Below are 19,316 nucleotides of genomic sequence, written 5' to 3' on the forward strand. Positions count from 1 at the left end.
ATGACAATCCCAGCAAGTTGTAGCAACAAACTAATGAATTCCTCTACAATTTGGATAATGACTAAAATTCCACACTAAAACATTGTTCTCCACACAGTGGTCCAGGACAGAATATTGTAAAATTAATGTCAAATTATGTAGTTAAATGCAGTATTTTCTGTGGACGAATCTAATGCCTTAAAGCAAATGAATCCATCTTGCATATTTCAGGTTTGTTTTATTAAATTTTACACCACAGCTTTCGTTGAGTGTTTTCTGCATTACGTTGGTTACATTGCATTACATAGGGCGACACTGTGGCGCAGCGGTGGAGATACAGCCTTACCGCGGTTACAGCCCCAGAGACCCGGGTTCGATCATGACTACGGGTGCTGTCTGTACGGAGTTTGTACGTTCTCCCCGTGATCTGCGTGGGTTTTCTCCGAGATCTTCGGTTTCCTCCCACACTCCAAAGACGTACAGGTTTGTTAGGCAAATTGGCTTAGTATAAATGTAAAATTGTCCCTAGTTTGTGTGGGACAGTGTTAACGTGCGGGGATTGCTGGTCGGTGCGGACTCGGTGGGCCGAAAGGCCTGTTTCCGCGCTGTATCTCTAAACTAAATTGGCTGCTATCTTTGTATAATTTTCAAGGCGGCGGTTGCTTCAATGCCACATTTTAAACCTTGTTTACATAATTGGAAGAGAAAAATGACAAATATGGACAAGTGCTGTTGGTGTGCATATTTTCTCTGTCATTATTAGTTAACGAATGATCAAAATAGTTAAAGCCTTGTAACAGATGGCTTTTATGTTGAAAAGTAATGTTCATTCCCTCTGGGAGTTAGGCCGTTTGGGTGCACCAATTCTGAGGAAACTGTTTACATGTTGCCATTTCCACCAGGGAACAGCTCTTCAGAGAATCCATCAGGTCAAGGGAACTTGATCTCTGGGCTTCCCTTCGGAAATGCTTAATAATGTTCACACCTGATGCCAGCTCTGCAGCTCCTGGGCTGGAGACATGGAACATGGCAGATCAGCGTGGGAAAACAGGAAAGATAAACAATAACACAGTACATCTTGCCATGGATATCCGAGCACTTTACAGGAGGATAGAAGTCCCCACAGGAGGTTGAAGTGCGCTAAAGCGCATTAAGATGGCGTGTAAAGTGACCGGAGAAATGACCAGCCCTCGAGGAAGGGAGAGAGTGGAAAGATAAAATGGTTTAAGGAGACACTTCCATGGGATCTTTATGGAGGCTGAACTATTGATTTCCAGTGACGCTGGAGAAATAAAGTACCGATCCACTTTGACGTAAGAAATGGAATAGACTGCGACCCATGATCTGAGAAAATTGTTGTAATAAGATGAAGAGAGAGTATAGAGGGAATTGGCAGGAGGAAAGGGCTTTGAAATGTACTGAGGGACAAAGCCTGGGTGATTTATTTTTAAACTGTTCTTCAGCTCAATTCATGCAGGTTTAAAATTTATCCTCCATGATCTTTTTTTTTGCAGGATAATTAAAACGACACTAATTTCAAGCTCCTCTGTTGTGTTATTTAATCATGGAATAACGTTTTAAAACCGCTAAAAATTGCATCAGATCAAATTCACATGTGTGTATAAAAACAAATGGTGTGCATTAAAATCCTGCTGACGGGTCGTAATATATATATGCGGCGAGCACCACATTCCCTTCCTTGCTCACAGTAATTCTGTCTGAAGTGGCCAGAAAACTGGGTTCGATCCTGATTCACGGGTGCTATCTGTGTGGAGTTTGTATATTCACCGTGTTACCGCATGGGTCTTCTCCGGGCGCCCTAGTTTCCTCCCACATCCCAAACACGTCAGGTTTGTAGGTTAATTGCCCTCTGTAAAATTGTCCCTAATCCGGAGGGAGTGGATGAGAAAGTGGAGTAACATCAAACCATAGTGAATGGATGATCGGTGGTCAGCGTGGAGGAGGTGGGCCGAAGGGCCTGTTTCCATGCTGTATCTCTAAACTCTGAAGCGGCTTAACCTGGTTAGTGGATGTAGAGTGACCAACATGTTTCTAATTTCAGTTCTCTCAACAGAGACTCTAATCAATTTTCAACTTAAATTTTGCTGATAAATACATTTTTTTTTACACTGTAAAGCTAACAGGGTAGACCACCACCCAATTGAATAATAAAATCGTACATGAAACGGGCCGCTCAGCCTAACTCATCCACACCGATCATAGTCACACAGTATGGAAACAGGCCCTTCAGCCCAACTTGCCCATGCCTTCCAAGATGCCCCACGTATACTAGTCCCACCTTCCCCCATTTGGCCCATATCCCTCTAAACTTCTCCTATCCATCTACCTGTCCAAATGTCTTTTCAGTTATAATTCCTGCTTTAATTACTCTCTCAGGCAGCTCGTTTCATATACCCACCATTCTCTGTGTGAATAAGCTGCCCCTCGGGTTCTTTTTAAATCTTTCCCCTCTCACCTTAAACCTATCTCCTCTGGTTCTTGATTCCCTCCTCTGTGCATCTCTCATGATGTTATACATCTCTATAGGATCACCTCTCACCCTCCTGTGCTCCAGGGAATGAATTCCTCGCCTGCCCAACCTCCCCCTGCAGCTCAAGCCCTCGAGTCCTGCCACTGTCCTCGTAATTCTTCTCTGCATTCTTTCTAGCTTAACAACATCTTTCCTATAACAGGGCGACCAAAACTGAACGCAGTACTCCAAATGTCTTGTACAACTGTAACATAACATCCCAACTTCCATACTCATTACTATGATTGATGAAGGCCAATGTGCTGTCAGCCTTCTTGAACACCCGATTTGCCTGTGACGCCACTTGCAAGGAATTATGTACCATCACATCTTGATCCGTCTGCTCTGCAACACTCCCCAGAGCCCTGCCATTCACTGTGAAGGTCCCGTCCTGGTCTTTCCCAAAATGTAACTTACCTGCATTAAACACCCATAGCCATTTCTCAACCCACTTGCCCAACTGATCAAGATTCTGCTGTAATTTTTGATAACCATCTTCACTATCTACAATACCACCCACTTTGGTGCCACCTGCAAACTTACTGATCATGCCTTCTACATTCTCATCCAAATCGTTGATATAAACCACAAACGGCAAAGGGCTCAACACCAATCCATAGGCGCACCACTAGTCACAGGCCTCTAGTCTGAAAAACAACCTTCCACCATCATCCTCTGCTTCCTTTCATGAAGCAAGTTATCTATCCAGTCGGCTTGTTCTCCCTGGATCCCATGCGAACTAACCTTCCAGAGCAGTCTTCCATGTGGAACCTAATCGAATGGCTTGTGAAATCCATATAAACATGGCTACGGCTCTCATCAACCTCCTTGGTCACATCTTCAAAAAAGTCAATCAGATTCGTCAACCCCTTACTATCAAATGCATATATATCTTAAACCTCAGAATACTCTCCAGTAACTTGCCGTCTGCCTATGTTAGGCTCAATGGTCTATAGTTCCCAGACATCCTTGCAGCCCTTCTTAAATAGAGGCCCAACATTAGCCACCCTCCAGTCTTCCAGCATGTCTGCCATCTCTAATGATGATTATATCTCAGCCAGGGCACCTGTAATTTCTTCTCTAGCTTCCCAGAGTCCTCGGGTATATCTGATCAGACCCAGGACGATTGTCTTAAGACGTTCAGCACCTCCTTGACCGTAATACTAACTGTCCTCAAATCACTTTCATTAACTGTCCCAAATTCCCCAGTCTTCATGTCTTTCTCTATAGTTAAAAAGGAGAAATACCCATTGAGGACTTTGGCCATTTCCTGTGGCTCCACACACAGATGACTGCTTTTGGTATCTGAGGAGCCCTATTCCCTCTTTAGTCACCCTCTTTCAATGGTCAATGTTTCCCTTAATGTGTACCAATAAATCTCATTGTTCTCCCTTAATATTATCTACCAGACCTATTTCCTGCTCCCTGTTTGCCCTATTGATTTTCTTCTTAAAAGCCCTGTCCCACGGTACGAGTTCATTCCAAGAGTTCTACCGAGTTTGCCCTGATTCGAGCTCGGAGATTTACGGTAATGGCTGCTCGTCGGTACTCGGGGCTCTCGTGGACATTTTTCATCATGTTGAAAAATCTTCATGAGTCTTCCCGTGCTTGCCTGCCGTTAGCGAGTCTTCCCGAGTACCTGCCGTTAGCGTTACGAGCCGCTAAGAGACGTCCCCGAGCTCCGACGTACCCGCTACGTTCATTCTCCGTGCTTACCACGAGTTTGATTTTTTTTTAAACTTGGGAGAGCTCTTGGAATTAACTCGTACCGTGGGACAGGGCCATAAGTCTGCACCTCAGTTCCCAAAACTCCTCCAGTGTTACACCTGATTCCAGTTGCCTATACCTGTCCCATGCCTCCTTTTTCCTGAACAGCACCTCAATTTCTCTCATCATCCCAGCTTCCTTACGCCCACCGGCCTTGCCCTTCACTCTAACAGGGACGTGCATGCCCTGACCTCTTGGCCATACACTTTTAAGAGCATCCCAATTTCCAGGTGTTCTATTGCCTGCAAACAACTTGCTCCACTCAACTTGAGCAAGTTCTTGTCCAATACCATCAAAGTTGGCCTTGCCCCAATTCACAATTTTAACCCTGCCTTTATCCATAATCGTCGTAAAGTTAATAGGCCAGTGGCCGCTGGTCCAAAAAGACTCACCCACAAACACATCAGTCACTTGCCCTTCCTAATTTCCTAAGATCAAACATTGCCCACTCTCGTGTAGGGCCCTCTACATATTGCCTGAGGAAACTTTCCTGAACACATTTGACAAATTCCACCTCCTCTAAGCCTTTTGCACTATGACAGTCCTAATCCATATTAGGAAAGTTAAAATCCCCAACTACGACAACCTTATAAGTCTTGCAGCTGCAGGCTCTCTCCTGGAATATTTCCTCTTCTAATTCCAGTTGACTATTTGGGGGCTTGTAGTACACTCCCAACCAGGTGATCAACCCTATTTTATTTCTCAGCTCCACCTATATAACTACACTGGACGAAACCATCAGTAAACGGTGACATTCTCCTTCATCGATAAAGCAGCACTCCCTCCTCTTTTATACCCACCTCTATCTCTCCTGTAGCACCTGTGCCCTGGAACATTAAGCTTTCAGTTCTGTCCCTCTCTTAGCCAGGCTTCAGTCATGGATACAACAACCCAGTCTCACGTACCTATCCACACCCTGAGTTCATCCACAATACCCATCAGGCCCCTTCCATTAAGATTAGTGCAATTCAATTCTTCCTTGCCCTGCTTCTGTCTAGTCTGTCCACTGAACTTTATTTCATCACCATCCATACCATCTCAGCCTTTCACCTGCCTCAGTCTTGCATTGAGTCTAGCCAGGATATTTGCTCCCCTAGTGTTCGGATGCAACCCATCCTTATACAGGTCAATGGCCACATTTCCATATTAATCCACAGGCCCAGACTTTAGTCTATAGCTCATTGCATCCAAGCAATTTAACTGCTCATTTACACATTTATATGCTGCCATCGACCCAGCTTCAACCACTCTCTCATTCCAGGTACTCAACACATTTAGTTTAGATATACAACGCAGTAACAGGCCCTTCGGCCCACCGAGTCCGCACCGACCAGCGATCCCCGCACATTAACACTGTCCTACACACACTAGCCAATTTACCTGCATACCTGTATGCCTTTGGGGTGTGGGAGGAAACCGAAGATCTCGGAGAAAACCCACGCGGTCACGGGGAGAACGTACAAACCCCGTACAGACAGCACTCGTAGTCAGGATCGAATCTGGGTCTCCGGCACTGCAAGGCAGCAACTCTACCGCTGCACCACCATGCCGCCCCCAATCACTCTCTGAGTGATGAACCTCCACCCTCATATTACCCCTACACTATATCTATATCCTCTAGTTTCATCTACCTCCAATATGAGGAAACGTTTCCTGCAATCTACCCCATCTACACCCCTCAGATGTTTACATAGAAATTAGGTGCAAGAGTAGGCCATTCGGCCCTTCGAGCCTGCACCGCCATTCAATATGATCATGGCTGATCATCCAACTCAGTATCCCATACCTGCCTTCTCTCCATACCCTATGATCCCCTTAGCCACAAGGGCCACATCTAACTCCCTCTTAAATATAGCCAATGAACTGGCCTCGACTACCCTCTGTGGCAGAGAGTTCCAGAGATTCACCACTCTCTGTGTGAAAAAAGTTCTCATCTCGGTTTTAAAGGATTTCCCCCTTATCCTTAAGCTGTGACCCCTTGTCCTGGACTTCCCCAAAATCGGGAGCAATCTTCCTGCATCTAGCCTGTCCAACCCCTTAAGAATTTTATAAGTTTCTATAAGATCCCCTCTCAATCTCCTAAATTCTAGAGAGTATAAACCAAGTCTATCCAGTCTTTCTTCATAAGACAGTCCTGACATCCCAGGAATCAGTCTGGTGAACCTTCTCTGCACTCCCTCTATGGCAATAATGTCCTTCCTCAGATTTGGAGACCAAAACTGTACGCAATACTCCAGGTGTGGTCTCACCAAGACCCTGTACAACTGCAGTAGAACCTCCCTGCTCCTATACTCAAATCCTTTTGCTATGAAAGCTAACATACCATTCGCTTTCTTCACTGCCTGCTGCACCTGCATGCCTACTTTCAATGACTGGTGTACCATGACACCCAAGTCTCGCTGCATCTCCCCTTTTCCTAGTCGGCTATATCGCAGCCACATCAGGGAGAATAGACCTACCTTCTCCAGTCGTCCCTCTAACTGAACTGCTCCAACCCAGGCAACTCCAGTTGAATCTCATCTGTACCTCCTCCAGTGCTATCATACCATTCCTTCAGCATGGCGACCAAAACTGCACGCAATACTCCAGCTGAGGTCCGATCAAGGATTGTGCATAGCCTCCATGCTTCTGTATTCAGTTCCCTAACTAATGATGCCCAGTGTCCCATATCCCTTCCGAAATACCTGTATTATCACCTTCAAGGTTCTTTGGACTTGTACTTGGTTACTCTGTTACTCAATACTCTCTGAGAACACGGTGTATGTCCTAGACTCGTTAATGTTGTCAAAGAGCGCCACCTCACACTCGTCTGGATTAAACGCCGTCTGCCATTTTTAAACCCATTTCACCAACGCATCCACCGAAGACTGCCTCCCACTCATTCACCACTCCACCAATCTTCACATCATCCGCGGACTGGCTGATCATCCACGTCCAAGTCACTGACGTACATTATAAACAGCAAGCGTCCCAGCCTCCGGATTCCTGTGGGAACCACTAGTCGCAGACATCCAATGGCCAAGGCAGACTTCTTCCATCGTCCTCTATCTCCCTTTGCCAAGTCAATTTTGGATCCAGTTTGCCAACTGGTCCTGGATCACTTAGACCCTGAACCTTTGAACCGACGCTCACCTGAGCCCATACTTTCACCTCACCAACAGCACTTCCAGCTCAAGACAGTCACTCCTGCCAGAGCTAGTCTCCCTTTTATATGCTGCAGCTCGGTTAAGAAAACCTTGATCCCTAATCTGGATCCCATCTTTTCAAATGGTTGCTGCTGCTGATCCTCCACCTTGCTGAAGAATTGTTAGTAGTATAAAACCTTGGTACTTTATAATTTAACAGGACATTTTTCATGAACCTTAAGGCATGTTCATAAGATCATAAGTGATAGGAACAGAATTGGGCCATTCGGCCCAGCAAGTCTGCTCCGCCATTCAATCATGGGTGATCTATCTCTACCCCCTAACCCCATTCTCCTGCCTTCTCCCCGTAACCCCTGACACCCGTACTCATCAATGATGGTTTAGTTTAGTTTAGAGATACAGCGCGGAAACAGGCCCTTCGGCCCGCCGAGTCCGCACCGACCAGCGATCCCCACACACTTTGCACTATCCCACGCACACGAGGGATGATTTATAATTGTACCCAACCAAATTAACCTACAAAACCCTGTACGTCTTTGGAGTGTGGGAGGAAACCGGAGATCCCGGAGAAAACCCACGCAGATCCCGGGAAGAACGTACAAACCCCTTACAGACAGCAGCCACAGTGAGGATCGAACCCGGGTCTCTGGCGCTATGAGGCAGCAAATCTGCCGCTGCGCCACCCTGCCGCCCAAAGGTTGTGTGAAAGTTGATTGATTTCTGTGTTGGATTTTTACCTTTTGTTGAAAACAAGCAAAAGGCATTTTTGACAAAACTGCTGTTTTTGACAAGATGTACTTACAAAAGGTTTATTTTGTTTTAAAAAGCGCCATGTTGTAACACAGACTAGCGGAAACCGCAAATTCAAGTGCACTGAATGTGGAAAAGCATTTAAGTACAAGCATCATTTAAAGGAGCACTTACGCATCCACAGTGGTAAGTTGATTTTTTTTTGTGCTTTGGTGCCTCATATTGAGGTGAAAGCAGAGTCTTGTTGTGGAATGTTCTTAATCTTCAAATCAAGCACATTTCCCAGATTTGTTGTTCTCTCTTCAATCACCCTAAAGGGGCTGTCCCACTGTACGAGCTAATTCAAGAGCCTTCCCGAGTTTAAAAAAAAAATCAAACTTGTGGTAAGCACGTAGAATGTACGTAGCGAGTACGTCGGAGCTCGGGGACGTCTCTAATGCCCCTGTCCTACTTAGGAAACCTGAACGGAAACCTCTGGTGACCTTGCGCCCCACCCAAGGTTTCCGTGAGTCGCCAGAGGTTTTGGTCACTCGCCTGGAAAGCCTCGACCGAAGCGTGAGCTGCATCTACTGACCAAATATCCTACAGGATCTTTGCTACCGACCACACACACACACACACACACACACACACACACACACACACACACACACACACACACACACACACACACACACACACACACACACACACACACACACACACACACACACACATCGCGAAGGTGGGGGCCAGGGACAGCGGAGGAGCTCTGTCTTCGCGGTGACGAGGAAGGTGAACGGCTGCCACAGAGCACGGTAAGTCCTTTAGAGAGCGCGGGAGGGAGGGAGAGAGAGAAGGGGAAAGAAGGACAGAGAAGGGGAAGAGAAGGGGAGATGAAGGGGGGAGAGAATGGGAGAGAGAAGGGGAGGGAAGGGGGGAGAAGGAGTGGAGACAATTTAAAGAAGTTTAATAAAGTTAGCGAGCATTTTACCTTCCGGCGGATCTTCTAGGTGTTGAAAACCAAAGATCCTATAGGATCTTTGTTGAAAACGCCAATGAGCCAATCAAAATGGCCGGTCAGCGAAGGAGATTGCCTTCGACTGCCTGTAAGTAAATAGCGACCCCACTCCACTGGCTTCGACCAAACGGCAACCTATTTTCAGTCGAGGCCGGTTTTGGTTTTGTTGAAATTATCGAAGGAACATAGAAGAAGCCTCGACCACGCGGAAACCACTTTCGACCATTAGGGAGAGTGACCAAAACCTCCGGGAACCTCATGGAAACCTTGGGTGGGGCGCAAGGTCACCAGAGGTTTCTGTTCAGGTTTCCTAAGTGGGCCAGGGGCATTAGCGGCTCGTAACGCTAACGGCAGGTACTCGGGAAACGGTAAGCTCATGAAGACTCGTGAAGAATTTTTAACATATTGAAAAATGTCCATGAGAGCCCCGAGTACCCACGAGCGGCTATTACCGTAATTCTCCGAGTTCGAATCAGGGGAAACGCGGGAGAAACTCTTGAATTCGCTCGTACAGTGGGACAGCCCCATAACTTCAGAAGGGGCTTGCTTTGATAAATTGATGTTTAGAACTTTGTCTACCGATATTTAAATCGTTACCTGTTTTCTTTCAGATTTGTTACAGCTCTGTCCTTCATATATCCTTAGCCAATAGGACTAATTGTCCTTAGCCAACCCACCATATTATTTTACTTTACAACCTTCTCTCTGGCACTTTTACAATTCACTAGAACATTGGTTGGAATGACTGAAAATTAATCAGTTGGTTAAGATTTCTTGACAGAATTGCAATTACAGCAGAGAATCTATAGATAATATACTTTGGTTTTACATCTCAGCCAAAGTTAAAAGTACCAATGTGCATAACTGCATAGAACGTACAGCATAAAAGTAGACTCTTTGATGCAGCTGATGTTTATCACAGAATAATGGGCGGCACGGTGGCGCAGCGGTAGATCTGCTGCCTTAGAGCACTTGCAGCGCCGGAGACCCGGGTTTGATCCCGACTACGGGTGCTGTCTGTACGGAGTTTGTACGTTCTCCCCGTGATCTGCGTGGGTTTTCTCCGGGATCTTCGGTTTCCTCCCACACTCCAAAGACGTACAGGTTTGTAGGTTATTTGGCGTGGTATAATTGGATACCAATTGTCCCTGGTGTGTGTAGGATAATGTTAATGTGCGGGGATCGCTGGTCGGTGCGAAAGGGCCTGTTTCCGCGCTGTAAATCTAAAACTATCAGTAATTTCCACAGAAATCCTATTTATTTCATATGATCCCACTTAACAAAAGCAAACTCAACGGTGCATTTGTCAACTGTGTTGTGTTAGCTTATCTTAGCTGTACCAATAGTGGGTGCAAGAATGCAGAATGTTATTTATTGGTGGCATGATTGCCTGGCTAACTTTTCGTCTGTCAAAATAATGCTTCCAAAAATAGACTAATTGGCCATTCTGTTTCTCTTTGCGGAATTTGACTATGGGAAATCGCCATCGATTTCACGGGCCACGAATAGCTGTATTTCCAAGTACTGCTTCATGGAATCCTTTCAAGCATTAAATAAAAATGGACGCTATGTTTTCAACCAAAGTTCATTATAAAATAAGCAAAATACTGCAGGTAAATTTAAAAAAGCAAAATTGAAACTCTGAAAATAAAACATTGCTGGAAGCACTTAGCAGGCCAGACAATATTTGTATAGAGAAAGACGTTTTTTGTTTCAGCGATGGCATTTTCGGTACTGGATAAATATATATAAAATACAGGTTCTAAGGTGCAGAGAAAGGGTGGAGAGGAAGTGAGAACAAATGAACGCCTCTGACAGGACAAAATGCACCAAGATGGCAAAGAAATTAGTGGAGGAGGTGTAAATTAGAAATGTAGAAAAAATATCTGAAATTACCAGATGCAAAAAAATGGTAGAAATGAAAATTTTCTACATAAACAAAAGTACAGCATAGGAACAGGCACTTCGGCCCACAATGTCTGTGCTGAACTTGAGGCCAAAAATATACTATCACATCTGCCATGAAATAAACTAATCATCTATATTCCTCCATTATCATGATCCATATTCCTCCATTCCCTGCACATCCATGTGCCGATCTAAAAGTCTCTTCAATGTCAATATTTCATCTGCCTCTAACAAAGCGTTCCAGGCACCCTCCACCCTTTGTGTAAAAAAAACAGTTTCACCCTCTAATCTTCAATATATCCACATGATATCCACAGCCCAGTTCAGTTTATTGTCACGTGTACCGATGCATAGTGAAAAGTTTTTGTTGCGTGCTATCCAGCCAGCAGAAAGACCATACATGATTACAATCGATCCATTTACAGTATGCAGATACACCTCAGATTCAATCTTTATTGTCATTGTGCAGTGTACAGTACAGAGACAACGAAATGCAGTTAGCATCTCACCCAGAAGAGCGAACATAGAATAATGAGCAATAAATATATATACGTACATACAGTCATAATAGTGCAATTTTTCTGGGGGAAGGAGTATCCGGGGGGGGGGGGGAGGGGGGGAGGGGGGAGGGGGGAGGGGGGAGGGGGTGACTGGCAATCACCAAGGTGCAGAGTTAAGTAATGTAACAGCCGCAGGGAAGAAGCTGTTCCTGGACCTGCTGGTCCGGCAACGGAGAGACCTGTAGCGCCTCCCGGATGGGAGGAGGGTAAACAGACTGTGGCTGGGGTGAGAGTAGTCCTTGACGATGCTGCGCGCCCTACACGACAAGGGAATAACTTTTAGTTCAAGGTAAAGCTAGCAAAATCCAATCAAGGGTAGTCCAATTGTCACCAATGAGGTAGATAGTTGTTTAGAACTGCTCTCTGGTTGTGGTAGGATGGTTCAGTTGCTTGGCATCTTCACCACTCTATCTGAAAGTCCAGTGTTGACTATCTGATATTCTTACGTCCATGAGTCGATATTGTATTGATGGATGGTGAAATGTTCTTGAGTTTGATTTGAACTTGTTGGAAGAGTGCAGGAGGCCAAACTCAGGGTGACTAGACTGGGAGAGAATTAACAGGTAACTGGAAAACAGACGCATTGCTGACTAAATGGAGGTGTTCCACAAAACAATTATTCAGTTTGCAGTTGGTATTCCCAATTTACAGGAGCAATAAATGAAATATCAAGAAATATCCCGGCTTCTAGGTAAACTAGCTATTTGGAATAAATGCTTTAGATTCATAGAGTGATACAGTGTGGAAACAGGCACAACTTGCCCACACCAGCCAACATGTCCCAGCTACCCTAGTCCCACTTGCCCGCATTTGGTCCATATCCCTCCAAACCTGTCCTGTCCATGTACCTATCTAACTGCTTCTTGAATGTTGGGATAGTCCCATCCTCAGCTACCTCCTCTGGCAGCTTGTTCCATACATTCACCACCCTTTGTGTGAAATCGCTACCCCTCAGATTCCTATGAAATCTTTTCCCCTTCACCTTAAACCTATGTCCCCTGGTTCTCGATTCACTTACTCTGGGCAAGAGACTCTGTGCACCTACCCGATCTATTCCTCTCATGATTTTATGCACCTCTATAAGATCACTCCTCATCCTCATAAGCTTTCTTATTCAATACTTCTTTGTAAACCGGCTATTCTCCCATTCCAAATCCGACCTTTCTGTCCTGGGCCTCCTCCATGGCCAGAGTGAGGACCACCGTAAATTGGAGGAGCAGCACCTCATATTTCACTTGGGCAGTTTGCACCCCAGCGGAATGAACATTGACTTCTCTAATTTCAGGTAGTCCTTACTTTCTCCTCTCCTTCTCAGCTCTCCCTCAGCCCTCTGGCTCCACCCTTTCTTTCTCCCCCCCCCCCTCCCCCACCCTCACATCAGTCTGAAGAAGGGTCTCGACCCAAAACGTCGCCTATTTCCTTCGCTCCATTGATGCTGCCTCACCCGCTGAGTTTCTCCAGCATTTTTGTCTACCTTCGATTTTCCAGCATCTGCAGTTCCTGCTTAAATATTCGGAATACAAGCTTTGTTATTAATTACTTCTTTGTAGGTTAATCTTTGAAAGGTTACACTGCTGATCATAAATCTTCAGTGGATGTCAACAACAATTTAATTCACCCTGTACTTTTTTAATAATACCGTGGTATTGCAATTTGTATCTCATCTCCAACCTAGCCCCACCTCTACTCCTGGGAGGTGGGGCTACTGGGACGACAGATGGCTTGGGACGACAGATGGCACAATGGGCTAAGTGTTCGGCTGGCAACCGGAAGGTAGCCGGTTCGAATCCCGCTTGGATTGCATACTGTCGTTGTGTCCTTGGGCAAGACACTTCACCCACCTTTGCCTGTGTGTGAATGTGTGTGAGTGATTGGTGGTGGTCGGAGGGGCCGTAGGCGCAGATTGGCAGCCACGCTTCCGTCAGTCTGCCCCAGGGCAGCTGTGGCTACAGAAGTAGCTTACCACCACCGAGTGTGACTGAGGAGTGTATGAATAATGCGATGTAAAGCGCCTTGAGTATTCTAGAAAGGCGCTATATAAATCCCATCCATTATTATTATTATTATTACTCCAATCTTATGTGATTAGAAACTTGCAATAAGAATCATGTGGTATAGATTTTCTTATTGACTTGAATCAAACCAGACAGCAGATACAAAATGATCCAACTATGTCTTAACTGGCACCTGCATCATGTACTTTACCCTAGTATTCCAAGTCATGTTTGAAAGTGTGCGACCAAGGGTCTCCAGAACAGAGCCCATTCCAGCGGCCAGCCATCAAGCATTCATAAACATGCATTCTTTTGAGAGCTGTTGGCAATGGAAAATATTCTGGTGTCTGATTCAGAATCTTCAAAAACACATGGATTAATCACATGATGATTTGCTTAACTTGCACTCAAGAAGTGTGGCAGTTTCATTGTTCATAAGTTACGTTCCAGGAGAATAACGCCTATTTGGCCCATCAAGTCTACTCCGCCATTCAATCACGGCTGACCTATCTTTCCCTCTCAACCCCATTCTCCTGCCTTCCCTCCCATAACCCCTGACACCCGCACTAATCAATAATTGCCCGCACTAATCAATAATTGCCCGCACTACCAAGGTCGCAATGAGCTTTTCCAGGAGATATTGTTTCCAACTTGCAAATTTGTCCAGAAATATCATCATAGAAAAATTAATGTATAGAAGCTGAGTTTATTATAAGAGCTGAAGGTAGACAAAAATGCTGGAGGAACTCAGCGGGTGCGGCAGCATCTATGGAGCGAAGGAAATAGGCAACGTTTCAGACCGAAACCCTTCTTCAGAGCTATCTGTATGATCTATCAGAGCTATCTGTATGATCACAATGAATGGCGGTGCAGGCTCGAAGGACCAAAAGGCCTCCTCCTGCACCTATTTTCTATGTAATATACTGGGCTGTAATTTGTTAAGTTGCGCTGTTTTTTATTTGCTGTAATTTGGCCAAAATCTAAGTAAGGATCAAGGAATCAAAATCAAAATCAAATAGTAAGGATCAAGGGATTTTAAGTGCGAGTTTGAGTGCAATTAAGTGAAAGGAGTAGAATTAGGCCATTCGGCCCAACAAGTCTTTGTTTTTGTAATTCATCCTAGAAGATATCCCAGGTGACAAAACTGGCCATGCACTCAGATGACTGAATCACCTGTGGGAGTTTCTAGTAATTGCATTCATTTGCAATCCATCAAAGATGATTAAAGTGAATCTCTGGGGATCAAGAACATCACTATGTACCTATTTTCAACAGTAGAAGTCAAACACGTGTTAAATTTTCTTATCAAGCAATTTTTTTTTTAAAGCAAATTTCATCAGCATTGCTCCTTATGAACTTCCCTGCTCAAAGATGGGCGAACAGGTGGGGCAGAGAAGCATGAGGACCACTGAACCAAAAGGAATCATTTTTCAGAATCAATCATCAAATTTTAGGTGCAGTAGGAAACCGTGTAGTGCGCTGGTTAAAAAAGTATTACTCAGTCGAATCCCAACATACGGTCCGAACTCTACAGTCCAACTTGTGCTGTTTCAAGTGCACATTCAAGTCCTTTTTATATGTGATGAAGGTTTCTTCAGGGCCTGTCCCATTTGGGCGTCATTTGCGCGTCACGAATCCTAAAATCCTGGGGCGCCGCGCGTCACTGCCTACGCCACCACGCCTCACCACACGCCATGCGCGCGTAATGTACGCCAGGCTCGCGTCACGACACGCACGTGACGCGTAAATGATGTTGCGTCGTGCGTCGTGACACGTAAATGACGCGCAAATAACGCCCAAGTGGGACAGACCCTTTCATCCACCATTCCTTCAGAGAGAGACTTCCACAACCTAATTATTCTCAAGGTGAACATATTTTCCTCATAGGTAGGCAAAAATGCTGGAGAAACTCAGCGGGTGAGGCAGCATCTATGGAGCAAAGGAAATAGGCAACGTTTCGGGCCCGAAACGTTGCCTATTTCCTTCGCTCCATAGATGCTGCCTCACCCGCTGAGTTTCTCCAGCATTTTTGTCTACCTTCGATTTTCCAGCATCTGCAGTTCCTTCTTAAATATTTTTCCTCATCTCTCCTTTCATCCTTCCTGGAAGGAAAACAATTGAAACAGGTTTTAAAAGAGTTCTGATAGTCCATGCCGTTTATACCTCACCTCTTGCACTGATCTTATTTCATAATGTTAGGATAATTGAAATCCTCCATGACTACTGCCTTTTAATTTTGGACACGTCTACAAATTTGCTCTTCTGCCTACTTCAGTTTGGAGGGACCAGGTTACACCAGCCTCACCGTTTCCCACTTGCTCTAGTTCACATTTGTGCCAGAATTGCCAGCCCCAGAGCAGAAGCGTCCACGTCGCGGGGCTGGAAACTGGAAGTATCCCGAGCTAATTCTGCTACCACCATCATCTACTGCAACAGTGATGGCTCCCACTGATTGTCGCCGGAAGCTTGCGTCCTTTTCAGGACGGACGATGACAGCGAAGTCAACATTTGAAACATGGAAGATGGACACGAAAGAAGAGGAAGCCAGAAATGCCAACCAAACACAATATGTGAAACTCTGCTGTGATTTGCTCATTATATGGAATGAAAGCAGCATATTTACATCACATTCCTTAATCTGCAGGAGGGAACTGCAGATGCCGGTTTACACCGAAGACAGACACAAAATGCTGGAGTAACTCAGCGGGACAGGCAGCATCTCAGGATAGAAGGAATGGGTGACGTTTCGGGTCGGGTCGCTTCTTCGTACCCTGAAGAATGGTCTCGACCCGAAAAACGTCATCCATTCCTTCTATCCTGAGATGCTGCCTGTCCCGCTGAGTCATTCCGTAAACTGGTTGCTCATTCTTTGAAAGTAACCTTGTACTCAATCACTTCCCCCCTCTCATCTTGATATTTTAATTTTGTTATTCCAATATGTTTTAATTTTACGATAACAACCTAGTCTGCAGTGTCTATCAGAAAGATTCAGAGAAGGATGCTACTCTGTATTAGTGAATAACGATAAGCAGATTACAGTGAGCGTAAAATAGGTTCTTAAATTTTAACTTCTCCTTTGAAATCTTGTACCTGGACTTAGTTTTATTTCACAAATTTGGAGTTTTCCATCTCTGATGTCCCATGAAAATTGTCCAAGCTATATTTTTATTGGTGGATTTATAAGTATCCTCAAAGGAATATTGCACTGACAGAAAGATTGATTTAATTTTGAATCTTCATCCTCTCATCCCATTGTTACGGATTTTTGGAAAACCCCGTCAGACCAGATAATTGCTTGCAGACAATAAAAGACATTGGTACAGTTCAATTTCGGCAAACGGTTTTTGATTCTGTAATGTTTTTTAATTTAAAGTGAGGAATTGTGTTAATGCTTTCTTTTCTCTCTCTCTCTCTCTCTCTCTCTCTCTCTCTCTCTCTCTCTCTCTCTCTCTCTCTCTCTCTCTCTCTCACTGTTCTTCAGGAGAAAAGCCATATGAATGCTCGAACTGCAAGAAAAGGTTTTCCCACTCCGGCTCTTACAGCTCACACATCAGTAGTAAGAAGTGCATCGGGCTTATATCACTCAATGGCAGAGCCCGTTCAGGAATCAAGACACCTCAAGGCACTTCTCCATCCCTTTCTCCGTCAACCAACAGCCCTGCTAGAACACAACTTCGTCATAAGCTAGAAAACAGTAAGCCTTTGCAAGAACAGTCGGCCGTAAACCAAATCAAAAGTGAACCTGTGGATTATGAGTACAAAACCATGGTGGTGACCTCTGGTATCAACTGTGCAAGCTCTTTCCAAAATGGAGGATTTAGTGGCGGTACCCAGGTTACAACTTCTCCCCAGAGCGTGGTTCAAGCTGTTGTATTGCCAACCGTTGGCCTGGTCTCTCCCATTAGCATCAATCTAAGTGACATTCAGAATGTTCTTAAAGTTGCAGTATTAGAAAACAATCATGTTACTCTCCCTTCCAAAGAGGCAGGAGTTGTATCTTCTGGATTGATGCAGCAAAATAGCCATTCCCTCATCTCATCCATTAGTCTTCCCTTGATTGATCAGGATGGAACAACCAAGATCATTATCAACTACAGCTTAGAGCCCAGTCAGCTCCAAGTCCTGCCGCAAAATTTAAAAAAGGAAATTCCTCATCCAGCAAACAGTTGTACAAATGACAAAACACCAGAAGACCTCACAGTCAAATCTGAGAAAACGGAGACAAGTGCAGGAGTAAGTAACACATGCCTTCTTTGTAATGAATGTCCTGGTGGATTAAATGCACTTCACGAGCTAAAGCACTATCAATTAAAAACTGAAGCTCATTCAGGGGAGAGCAGTATTACGGAGCCTGAAAACCTCGCTGCAGCTTCAGTATCAATAGAAGAGAACACCTCTTCGGATCAAGAACCATTGAAGAACCTGTTGTCACTTCTGAAGGCATATTATGCATTGAACGCACAGCCAACATCCGAAGAGCTGGCAAAGATTTCCGTTGCTGTAAACCTGCCGTTAGAAAAGGTAAAAAAGTGGTTTGAGAAAATGCAGACTAGTCAGGTCCCAGTCCAGCCATCTTGTCCCTCCTCTCCCTCACCTGACGACGAGGGGGTCAAACCAAAGCAGTCCATCGGTCACCCGGAACCATCACCTTCTGGCGTTCAAAGCAACTCAGCAAATTCGGAAACCCAAGCTGACAAGCTGACTGAACCTCAGAATGCAACCACGCCGCCCAGTGCAACAGCAGAACCTTCGGGGAGTAGCACTTCATCCCCGACACCGCTGAACCTTTCCTCGGCATCTTCTCGAAATTCTCAAAGCTATCTCAATACACCGGACAGCAGTCAGGAGGATTTACAGTTGGAACCTCTTGACCTGTCGCTTCCCAGGCAACAAAAGGAAGGGCTGGATAGACCCACAATAACCAGTGTTTACCACAGCAGTGTTCATTATGTCCAAGAGGAGCCTTTAAACTTGTCTTGCCTCAAGAAAGAACAAACAGAAAACGACAGTGTTGACGAAGGAAACTCAACAAGTGCCAAACCTATAAATATTGCAATTCCTGCAGTCACCACCAAACTTCCCATGATTGTTGCCATCTCAAGTCCAAACAGTGTTCCATGCCTCAGACCCCTAACAACATTAAAGCAGGCCAGCGTCATTCCACAGGTGGCCTACACGTATAAAATAACTAATTCAAATCCATCTGAACAACAACAGAAACCAACTCAAGCCAACGGAAATCATCTCGTAAGTATGCTGAATTTTGGCTGTTATAAATTCCTTGCGGGATTGTCTATAAAAAGTTTCAATTGAGCTTTTTTCCCCAATTCTTACTGGTTTACTTTTACTGCTCAGTTCAGTTTAGTTTATTGTCACGTGTACTGAGATACAGTGAAAAGCTTTTGTTACGTGCTAACCAGTCAGCAGAATGACAACACATGATTGTAATCGAGCCATTCACAGTGTATAGATACATGATAAGGGAATGACGTTTAGTGCAAGGTAAAGCCAACAAAGTCCGATCAAGAAAAGTCCAAGGGTCACCAAAGAGATAGATAGTAGTTCAGGACTGCTCTCTGCTTGTGGTAGGGTGGTTCAATTGCCTGATAACAGCTGGGAAGAAACTGTCCCTGAATCTGGAGGTGTGCGTTTTCACACTTCTATACCTGTTGCCTGATGGGA

The 19,316-nt window shown here is 44.9% G+C and overlaps 1 protein-coding gene across 7 annotated transcripts in view; it reads left to right on the top strand.

Annotated features, from left to right (window-relative positions):
• zeb1 (zinc finger E-box binding homeobox 1) overlaps nt 1-19,316 on the top strand; it is a 181,025-nt gene that overhangs the window by 145,746 nt on the left and 15,963 nt on the right. For all 7 annotated transcript variants that reach the window (XM_033045331.1, XM_033045286.1, XM_033045297.1 and 4 more), the window contains 2 exons: nt 8,250-8,358; nt 17,116-18,881. In XM_033045331.1, coding sequence (XP_032901222.1) covers nt 8,250-8,358; nt 17,116-18,881 — 1,875 coding nt within the window. The remainder of the gene's footprint in view (nt 1-8,249; nt 8,359-17,115; nt 18,882-19,316) is intronic.

This window comes from Amblyraja radiata, chromosome 2 (genome assembly GCF_010909765.2).
Source record: "Amblyraja radiata isolate CabotCenter1 chromosome 2, sAmbRad1.1.pri, whole genome shotgun sequence".
In the NCBI taxonomy this organism is placed as follows: Eukaryota; Metazoa; Chordata; class Chondrichthyes; order Rajiformes; family Rajidae; genus Amblyraja; species Amblyraja radiata.